General features: G+C 33.4%; 1 protein-coding gene across 1 annotated transcript; it reads right to left on the bottom strand.

Moving 5' to 3' along the window:
- Positions 1-9,095: 9,095 nt before the first annotated feature.
- RHIMIDRAFT_183118 (kinase-like protein) lies at positions 9,096-10,210 on the bottom strand (the record flags this gene model as incomplete). Its single annotated transcript, XM_023605818.1, has 3 exons — positions 9,096-9,708; positions 9,764-10,098; positions 10,154-10,210. Coding segments are annotated over 3 exons (1,005 nt in total), but the record flags the coding sequence as incomplete, so codon positions are not given.
- Positions 10,211-12,197: the final 1,987 nt, after the last annotated feature.

Below are 12,197 nucleotides of genomic sequence, written 5' to 3' on the forward strand. Positions count from 1 at the left end.
CTGGGAAGAACCTAACTAGTATTAACTATTGGTTCGATGTATGTTCGAGGTGCCTTGTGGATGAGGTGATACATGATCTGACAATGTCTTGTCGAATAAGGAACTGTTGGCCTGAAAGTTAGAGCACAGACGTTTAATTAAGCATTATAACGGCGCCCTAAGAGTAAGCTCGCATATGATAGGTCATATATGGAAGAACTCCTAACCGAGCAACGATTACTGTCGTAGAACAATGTCTGCTTAAGGACTGACATTGAGATAAACGATTGTAATCGGTATGAATAGAGTGAATTCATACATGATAAGATTACGTGTACACACTTTTAACGATAAGTCAAATTAAATAGAATCTCTCTTTTAAATATGAATCATTACTTCTTTATATAAAAGGATATACTTCTTTAAAAGATGATCCTTCTCACGGTAAAAGCAGTAACATAACCCAGATCATGAAATGAACAATAAGAGCAGTGTCAGGAACGAATTAAAAGTTTTCTTTATGAATTCAGGAACCGTTAGTCAATCACATCTTCAGTAATTATAATCCACGCTTAGAATAGTAGCTTACCAGCCATTTGATAGCAACTATAAATAGTATATCCTTTATTTAATCGTATGTTTCTTCTGCCTTTATCTCAGAATAAAGATTAGTCTCAAAGAGTACTTCTTTTGTCTTGTCTTGTTTCTTATAAACCATTACATAACAATGTTGTCTAAATAATAAATTTTTCTTAGACTTATAACTGTCACAGTGATAAATATTCACACGTAGGTGAGAGCTCCAATTTATAAATAGATATCATCTATCTTGATTTTAATTGGGTTATTTAATTATTCTTTATATGTAATGGCTTATTGATGTGCCATTTATTAGTCCAAATACCACAACTAACCATATATGAAACAATAACTGGCAATTATTTGACTTCAGCTTGTTACTTTGAAACAACTGTGCGGATCATTATTTAAGCTGATTACCAAGAACTGTATTTTAAGGTACGCCTGTCCAATAGTTCTGATCCATCATTGTTATTAGGGATCATCGTCTTATCAAAGACGCCCGATTCGTCCTAACTCTCTCACTGCCTCAATTGTCATTCATAAGCCTCTATGAAAAGTTTTACGATCTCAGTTGAAGAGTGTCTCACATTTAGTATAAACACTCGTCTTTAATAAAGTCAATTGACATATATCTTTAGTCTTGTTAGTTCTAGTATGTATTCTTTTAACTGATACTTCGTATTCAACAACTTGTCCTTAATAAATTCAATCGACACATTTTTTTAGTCTGGTTAATTCTAGTCTTTATTCTTTTTAATTGATACTTCGTATTCAACAGTGATACTTGCAATTACTCCGTTAAATTGTGTAACCGATCTGTCAACCGAAATAACAATAAAATTGGCTTTTAGTCTAATTACAAGGCAGCACTAATTGTTTAACTGATGCAACGATATGAAGAAAAGGGACCAATACAGTAAAAAATGTAAGTGCATTAACTGAGTAGTAAGATATTTAGAGAAAAAAATATTCCATCAAAATATGCTACATCTCATCATAGATGAGTAGTACAAGCTTCATCATTAAAAAAGCAATAGCGTCAGTGCCGGGAGCCTGCGTAAAATACTTATTTAACAATTCAATAACTTTATTAATTCGTGTTAGAGAGATAATATACAGTAATTCAGTAGTATATATTCATACTAAATTAACATTTTTCCTAATGTTTTACTTTTTAATTTCCAGGTAAAACGTACTGAAGTAGAAATACTAATCCCGGAGCATAGTCACCTCAAAAAACATTATCTCCGAATTATCAAGAACGTCCACATTATCGTATTTGAAGAGATATACTATACAATACAGTTACACTGAAGTATATATTTAACACTTTGAGTAACTGGATAAATATGAAAATACAGACAATAAGAGTTTATGCTTGAAATGTTATATAATCTAGTGAAGGTACACCGTTTACAGGTGATATTCTATAATCGTGTTGTGATAAGTTAACTGATGGTAACCTTTATCGAACAAATATGTGGTTACATATTTGATAAATATCAATAAAGAAGCTCATCCAATATAATACTAGACAGTAAAGTGTGATATAATACTTAATGACATCAAGTCTTGTGTGAGAGTAGCTAACTCAGATAAGATCTAGAACAGTTGATATCATATAAAGTGCTGTTACGAGTTATCGCCTAGCTAAATGCTATATATGGAGTAATGGATATATAGTGGGTTCAGTACACGTATATGTAGGGTGTAAGGTTCCACAAACAAGTAATAATAGGTGCTTTGGTCACGATTCCCTTACTTGAGATAAATGTAGGTTCAGGGGTTTTATAAATAAAAGGCTAGATCTATACGTTATCGAAGATCAACTGTTCTTTTCATTAACTTCAATCACAGCACACGAATAGTTTTCTTGTCAGCTTATTAGTTCTCACTTAAACCGCACTTTGGTACAACTGGAGAAATACTCACGTACAGAAAGGTGCAAAAGGAGTAATAACTTTCGCACAATCAGTTGGATTGAGCCAATGGACCCTTGAATCAGTTCTAACGAGCAGACAAAAGAACCCTTAAAGAAGAAACTTGTTCAATTATGGAAATATCTGTCAGGATAGTTTAATAAGTATTAACATCACACGTCGTCCTCACTCTAGGTTGTCATTTGGTATAAATACAATAGATCTTTTAGCAGTAGTAAAATCTTGGTCTAATTTTATTAGAAATAAACTTCCCCATATTTTTTCCCATTGAATCTTTCGTCTTATATTTATTTATCAAGAATACCACACACATTGCTATTGATAAGATAAATTAACTTATGTGAAAGGCAGATAGAAGGGTTAGTAGCTTCTGCCGTATTTGAACATGTCTAATACTAATCTTTACGTGTGAGATTACATTTGACTTAATTACATGTACCTTAGTAGTACTCCGACCTCTCTTAAAACAACTTAATTTCTTTTTGCTATGAGCTTCTCCTCTCACTTCTAATAATAGAACAAAACAGAAACTCATAACTTCTTTGCTTTTATACTATACATTTACGCGAGTACTAACAACAACAAAACTGCAGCTAATACCTCAGCTTCTGTTGTATTTGTTGTATTATTAGTTAAAAAAGAGTAGAAAGTTGATGACTGTTACGGTGTGTAATATATATATTACATACCGTAACAGGCTCTTTGTTGGAGAAAGAAGAAAAGGGGAATTTTATATCAGATAAGAATATAGTATCAGAGATGAGATATTTGGAATTACGATGCTATTGCTACTACTGATACTAGAATGTAAATAAAACGTGGTTATGTGTAATAGCTATGAGGTATGATGTGATTATACTATATAGTAATATTATATGATATGATCATATTATAGTGTTGCTACTATCATTGTCATGATTATGAGTGTATATATTGAAATTGTTATATGTTTGTATTCTGTAGTAAGTATAGAGTTGCTACGCCTACCATGCAGGAGGTACGAGATTCCAGCTAAGAGTGTTGATGCCTGATCTACTACTACTCACTATTTATACTCGAGTCTATATTGTACTATGTTTTATATCACCAAACACGTCAGCTTCTAGTATTTTTAGGTAATTATTAAAGTTCTTGTGATCCGGAAAGCACTTTTTATTAGAACGTGTTGTATTTGGGTTTGGATAGATTTAAACAAAGTAGAAAATGCGATGAGACTGTGTTGTATCTTTATTCAGAATAAAATAAAAAAGAAAAGAGATGTTAGCACAATCTATAGTCACATGTTGCGGATACGTAAGGATTATAGCAATAAACATAGAACAACTATAGTCATGTTAAGCATAACCTGAGATTCAATGCATTAATTCCAATTCAGGGCCGTATAACCTTGATTAGATTTTATTGTATCCAATTGTACGCTTCTTTGGTACATGATAACTGATGTAGCCAATAAGAGCATATTACCTGTTACTGCACACTGGATAAATAATATTTGCTTGACAACCGTTGTTAAGTTATGGTGTGATTTGATTCAGATCCAATTGCATTGCTCAGGGCCAAATCAGTCAGCGTTAGACCCTAATTGCTACTGTTATCTCCGTTTGGAAAACTTTTATATCTGATCCAGTAAGGCAGATGCATTTAAGGATCCAATGAGGTCAGGAACAAGCAGGAAGATACTTTAGGCGAATTGATCGTTAGCACTATCTATGAAAAAAGGATTATTAATTGTTCCAGGATAACCAGGTTTACCCGTTGAAGAAAAAGTATAAATAGAGGACAATTTTTCATATCAATAAAGATCATCATGTTTTTGTTATATCTTTTCCTATAAAAGGATATACAGTTCTAACAATACTTCTGTCTTTTTCCTATTCTACTCTACGCATTTTCCTTATCCCAAACAATTATATATTAAGAAGCTGAGGTATTTAAACTAAATTGACTATATTTGATTAAGATGTAACAGATCTTATAGTAACATTAGGCTCAACTCTAGATATTGTATTTAAGCACTGAATAGTAGCATGGATACTACAGAACGATCAGTTCAAAAGTATATATAACAGCTGAGTTGATTAGTGTTGTTGTGAAGAAACACGCTTCTATAAGCATTGACTATAATAATGATTGAACAAACTAAACTATAACAGTGTATAAAGATGATTATGCTCTTATCCAAAATTATCACCTTTTACCAAGAAGTTAGATTAGTCAATAAGTAAACTAAATTCTCATAAATCCTGTGAACCGATACAAATATAGTTACGACGGTAATAATGACAGAACAATGAACTTTCCTTGTCTTACATGGCCTGCATGAATTAGAACCTCGACAGGCTTATATCTTCATCATTGGTTATTCTTTAGGCGAGTCATCTAATTATTATATCAGCGCTCATCTATTTTGAAATAGTATAAATAGGAATACTCTCAAAACTTCCATAAACCGGATCCTCTTTCGGTATAAATTAAGTTCTCTAATAAAAAAGAATTTTAATTTATATCGTCTCCCTTTTATTCTTTTAATTGATTATGCTTTTGAATCATCTGTTCAAAGCAAGTGTAATCAAGATGTCAACTAAAATGACAATAAAACCAACGTAATTGTAGAACGAGACAAAATGTTTATTCAACATATCACCTTTTCTAGGTGTAGAAGTAATTACTTATATTTAAGAGAAGAATTTATATATATTTGACTTATGATTGAAAATATGTATATAATTTTATATTGAATGAGTACGCTTTCTTCATGCTGATTATAGTCGTTCATTTCAACATGATCTATAAGCAGACGTTTTTCTACGACAGCTCTAAAGGATGCTAGTATAATATAATATAGTTTACAATATTCTAATTATACCAGCATCCTTTAGAGGATGTCCGTTCTTATCTTAATATATAATGTTTCATTCACTTGTTTATAGATAATATTGTACGAGCACGGATAAATAACAATAACATTGACGCTATAAGCTATACAGCGGTATTTTGTTAGCAAAAACTGTATGTATATAATACCCTTTTGAAGATATCTCTTGGTGAATACATATATACAAGCTGCTTAGGGATACTACTAAAAGATGCACCAGAGCCCTTTCATATGGTTTCTTTTTGGATCCTCTTAATGCTTCTGCAAATATACCTTAGCTTCATTTTTGAGGCTCATAAAATATATCTTTTGGCTAAAGCAAATATACCTCCTATATACATATAGCTTTTAAAAATATACCTGACAATAGCAGTGACAAAAAACATGTTTCGTATCGCAGAAGACATCCCGCTTATACTGACTAAGCCGGTGAGCTTGTGCAATAAAACATCCTTATACTTCAAAATATAGACTGAATGAGGGCATTAAGATTAACCACTAAAAATAATCTTGAAAAAAAGCTTAAATAGCCTTGAATTTTAAATGGTTTTTACACATATAGAAGGACTCCTTTGCTGTCATATATTACAATCTGTCTTTGGAAAATAGCGATAAATAAAAGGATGCTGTTATTTTGTGTTACGGCGTGTACCACGTATGCTATCGTTGTCGTATTTACCCTATAAATATTTAATCTTGTCGCATGAAATTACTATAAATCTATACTCTAAGAATGAATGGTACAAAGATACTGACAACAATACATGATATTAACATATAACACGACATGCCCCGTTATCATTAATCATAATTAAATCGGTTCCTTAATAATTCTATCTTCATATAAAATGACGCTGTTTGTAATAATGAGCTCTCTCTCGTCTTAACATACAATAAAGAGGTTATATAGAGACTCATCGACGCACATTTCCCTTATTACTTCTTCATATATTCGAGACATATCACAATTGGTATACAGCCAACAAGTAATGGTTTCGTCTGGTTACTTCTGGTCTTTATTCTTTTATATTTGTTTTGCCAAGTACAAAGATAAGAGACAAAAACTAGTAGTAATAAGAAGAATAGAAAAAAGGACAACAAGTCAGTGAGACTGAAATATATGATATCTTTATTTACGATGAATAAAGCAATGGTATTTATACTTTTTAACCTCTACAATCAATAATGATAATTGGATATCGTGAACGTACCTATAAGCGTCCAGCTACAATGGGAATAGCTGGGAAGAACCTAACTAGTATTAACTATTGGTTCGATGTATGTTCGAGGTGCCTTGTGGATGAGGTGATACATGATCTGACAATGTCTTGTCGAATAAGGAACTGTTGGCCTGAAAGTTAGAGCACAGACGTTTAATTAAGCATTATAACGGCGCCCTAAGAGTAAGCTCGCATATGATAGGTCATATATGGAAGAACTCCTAACCGAGTAACGATTACTACAAATATTTATTGATAATGTTGTGATGGCACAACAATTTTATATGAAGATAGAATTATTAAGGAACCGATTTAATTATGATTAATGATAACGGGGCATGTCGTGTTATATGTTAATAACATGTATTGTTGTCAGTATCTTTGTACCATTCATTCTTAGAGTATAGATTTATAGTAATTTCATGCGACAAGATTAAATATTTATAGGGTAAATACGACAGATAATATGCTTATATGATACAGTTTTACGTGCAATTGCATTATTCTCAGCATCTTCAGTTTAATCAGCATATATATATCATGAATTAACAAATGAGCAGTATTAACTCGATAGAAGATCTTCCCAAAAGTCGTGTATCTCAAAAAGCATAATAGAGCCCTTTATTTCACATAATTTGCTCTTTCTCTAATTTTCTCTAATAAAGCATCTCGTAGTATCTTGCTTTGCTTTTATGTCTTGTTGCCTTAATGTATTGCGGAATAATTTCCATTTCAAGCTCATATATGGAATAATCATCTTTTGGACCTTCTTTAATTTGCCTGATGTACGACAATACCATGAGGAAAATGCAATAGCCTCGCTTTAGTTACAACACAACTGTCTTCATAGCAATTTGCTAAAATAAGAAGTGTAATCATGTTCATGCTTTACATATATATATATATATATATATATATATACAATGTACTATAAATGTCCCTTACTTCTTTTTGTACATCAATGTAATCTTTCCTTACGGCCCACTCTCTAAATCCAACAGAACACGCTCAGAAATTTCAGCGTCTTTTGTAGCATTTATTGCGCTTTTATCGGTAAGACTGGAAGATGAAGACTGCACATTGCACATAGTGATGTTAATTTACGAGAATTTACTTATCCCTTTAATAAAAACAAAATAAAGAAGACGAAAGAATCCACAAAGACAATCAGCATTCTTATAAATGATAGCATTCAGGAACCGAAACTGATCATACTAAAGAAAAGTTAATCTCAGTAAAATGTTGTTTAAAAGTAAAGGCTTTTTAAATATGCGAATATTTTTAGTAACTATACAATACTCTATATTATAAATAATTAATTACAACAAACGTGTTAGAGATTTTTGTACAGTAGATCTGATCAGAAAGCTTAAACAAGTATTCTATTTCCAATCTCCGATATAGAGGCGTGTGGTAAAATCGTAACCCCGCCGAAAGTTCATCAAAATACCTTTTTGACTTGGTGGATGGACCATTTTAAATTCATGCTGATACCAATTGAAATGAAAAAAAGAACGTTACCTTTGTATAAGGTCGGCGAATCAGTCATAAGGCTTTAAATTTGATTGTTAAGATTGTGTGGTCATTGTACAGCAAACTTCATTAAACACATCTATCACATACAAAACCTGAACAGAAGCGAGATTATATATAGCAACAATGACATCACTGTGCACACAAGCAAGCATCTAATTAGACACACTTCAGTCAGGTTCAACTTGTTGTATTATTCGATATTGTGTTATGCCTTAATCAAGGTTATTTCTCCCCATTGATGAATAATGATTAGTCCATTGAGATTATCTAAATGAAGTGTGAAAAATGTGCAGAAAGATTGGCTTTACGACCTACAGCAACGTCAAATACAACACATTGTCAAGATTCTTTTTTTTTTTTGGTACTTTGGTTAGAAAAGGTAAAAGACAGATACGAAGGTCTTCTTGTTTGAAAGAAAGGGATGAATAAGATAAGAGTATAGGGAAATTTTATTTGGTATTTTTGATGGTATACATTAAGGAAAGGGAATCTTGACATTATTAGTACTGTGTATATAATATTTTTCATGTCTATCAAAGGTTTGATTATTCTAGCATAGATGTGTGTGTGTGTGGTGGAATCGTGAGGCCCGGCCTTCATAAAATGTATAAAAAGAATCATAATAAATTAATCAAGAATAGAGGAGGTTTCTGACTCAGGACGGCAATAGTCGTTTGTGGGAGACATCATTAATCTAGTAACAGGTCTAGGAGGTAAGTCATCTTCGGTGTATTCACTACGTGTTGGAAATTGACGAATAAGATCTGAAGAATGGATAATATCGTCGCTACTGCTTTCTGCATATTCATCATAGGTCATAACTTCATCGCTACCATTGTATACAAAATAACTAGGTGTTGCTCCTGTTTCCAAAAGCGATCTATCTCTCAGGGTGACAGGAGGTGGTGGCTCATTGAGACTGTAAAGCTCTGATACAGGCGAGTCCAATAACCTTTCTTCGCGATTAGTGTATGAGTAACCCTCGAAAGCTCGGTCTAAACTCTGACTTAGCATATAATCACTTGAGACAGGAGAAAGCCGAGGTGTGAGCTGCAGGAATTCACTGTCAAAGTGACTAAAGTCAGTTTCGGAGTAAAGGTTAGGCACATAAGGTGGTTTGATACGCTTAGCATATATCAGGTCCCAGTCAATGCAGGAAAAGTATGGATCTAAACGAACACGCAGAGCACCATCAGGGCCAGAGCCCAAGCGGCGAGACGGATCACGTTTGAGCAATCGAGCGATAAAGGTGGCCGTTTCTATATCAAAATGAGCTGGAAACTGAAGAGGGTCTTGTCGAATTTTGCGGTACATCTCATCTCTGTTTTCGTCCCAGAAAGGCGTAACACCGTTCAGCATTTCGTATAATATCATGCCTAAGCTCCAGTAGTCAACTTCGTATGAATAGGGCTGCTGATTCAAAATCTCGGGTGCCAAGTATTCTGCTGTACCGCAAAATGTCTCAGTCCTTTGCTCTTCTAGGCTGAGTCCATCATAGAATTGCTTGGAAAGACCAAAATCTGTGAGAACCAAATGACCATCTGCAGTAAGCAGAATATTTTCGGGTTTGAGGTCTCTGCAGCATGATCAGTTTTTTTTGTTTCCCCCTTGCTATGTATACCACATCTTACCTATAAAGAATGCCTAATCGATGTAGCTCCTGAATACCCAGAATGATCTCAGCTGCATAGAATCGACATCTTTCAGGAGGCAGGGTATGGTTGATACGAAGTTGTGTTGCTAGATCGCCTCCGACGTGATAGTCCAAGACAAGAAAAAGCTGATTGGCATCCTGAAAAGAATAGTGTAACTTGATGAGAAAAGGGTGTTGTATCGTAGAAATATCGGATAGGATTTGCTGCTCTGCTTTAATGTGGACAATCTGACTCTGCTCTATGACTGCCTTTTTACTGATGGCCTTGAGTGCTAGTAAACGGGATGTCCTACGGTGTCTGACCAAGAGTACCTAATGATAAAATAATAAGTAAGGACAAACAAATATAATTGAGAATATACGGTACTTTGCCCATGCATCCTCTTCCAATCACTTTAATAAGCTGAAAATCTTGAATTGTGACAGGGGCACGAGAGGAGATAGAAGAGGAAGAAGCGACACTTGATTCTGTCATTGGTCGTAAATCAGAAGGAGAAATTGTAGAATGAGGGTGAATGGAAGACACGACGTCAGCGTCAATCTGTCTAGTAGCTTCTAGATGAGGAGTTGATACTGCAGCACCCTCTTCCTCTACCATCGCCTCCTCTTCCTCTTCCCCTTCTTCATGCTCGACATCATTATTACGCAATTCGCGTTGATTTATACATTGCAGTTGCACATAGGATTGCACTTCTTGTTTCGGTATGATATGATCTTCCTCACGCTGAGGTTGAAGAAACTCTTTCAAGAGAGAACATGATCTAATACTGGAATCGTTCAAGCAGCGATAAAGAAATAATTCTAGATTATCTGCATTACTCTTTCTATGACTTGACAAAGTTTGAAGTATTTTCCTTAGGCCATGGTTGCTATTATGGTTATTACTACTTGTGCTACTGCCAATACTACTACTGCTGCTATTACTAGTGCTACTGTCGCTACGATGCCTTTGGTACAAGAATCGGTTTTCCTTGTGAAGCTTTGGTAATTGTATTTTACATTTACGCGAATAGTCCCTTATCTATTATACATATAGTGTTAATACATGACGATGGATAGACATGAGTGGCACATATACTTGCTCTATTATAGAATTCTTGAAAGTCTTCATAATATCTAATAAGTACCAAGTGTCTTGTTGGTTCCTCCACAAAGACAGTAAATACCTTTATGATCGTGAGTTCAAGATTAGGGCTATTTTTAACTTTATATATTACCGAAACTAGACGATCTTTAAGATCTTTAGTTGAATGATACATCATGGTTGTCTCAATGATTCCAATATGTGGTTTGACATGCTGACGTAATTTGTTTATATTATTCTTTTTCTTTTTATACAACATTTTAATTGATATATAAAAAGAAAAAAAAAAAAAAAGGCTCTATATTTTTTTTTTTTCTTTTTTAACGGAGTTTAACTGTAAAACGTGTCAACAGAAAGTCGATCCCTTTTAAGGTTTTGCTATTTGAACAGCGCATTTGCTTAATATGTGACGTAAGCAGTACAATTTGCACAGCAAGTAGCATATCTGTCGTACTTGCTCTACGTTATCATAAAAAAGGACTTGAAAATACTGACTACTAATGCATTGTGCTTATATAACACACCATGCTCAATTCTAATTGGATATGGTTAATTCATGCAATAATCCTGCTTCATATAAAATGATGTTATATGTGATAAAGAGGCTATAACAGACTCATCAGCATATACTTCTCTTATATTTCTATTGCTGTGCAAAATCCCCATTTTAGAAGCACTTCTTTATAATCGGAGTCTTAATTTAGTATTGTCTCTTGGCATTCTGAAAAAAGAAAAAAAAAGACTTGTGCATTTCTGTTTAATGAATTCATGTCAAACAAACAAACAAATAAACAAATAAATAAATTCAATTTTGACGCCTTCAAAAGTAAGTTATTTTTTCATAACACATAATTAGAGGAATCTATAATTAAAACAAGTATAAAAGCTAACATATAAAGGAGCCACGCACTTAATAATGAAGAAAAGAGAGAAAGGCATAATTGGAATCATGATTTTCAATTTATCCTATTATGGAAAATTGATATTTCTTAATCCAACACTGTGTAATATCTTAATTTCATGGAACCAATTACAACAGAGTTGGATCTACAGCGCATGACTGAAAATGTATAAAGTGTATGGTTGTTATTAGAAATGAAAACTACATATCTTGTCAATAGCAATACAGTCTTATTCACTCTCTTTTTCTCTCACTTGAGTATCAAATAGGTGACACTATTTTGTTTAATTGTTTATTATTTATATTTGTCACCAAGCCATACACCGTTTATCAAAATGATGTCGTAAAAAAAAAAAAAAAAAAAACAGCATGGTATGTTTTTAGAAAAGAGTGTCATACAGTGGCTCCACCCCCAAAGCTCTTTTT

Source organism: Rhizopus microsporus (assembly GCF_002708625.1).
Source record: "Rhizopus microsporus ATCC 52813 unplaced genomic scaffold scaffold_16, whole genome shotgun sequence".
NCBI lineage: Eukaryota > Fungi > Mucoromycota > Mucoromycetes > Mucorales > Rhizopodaceae > Rhizopus > Rhizopus microsporus.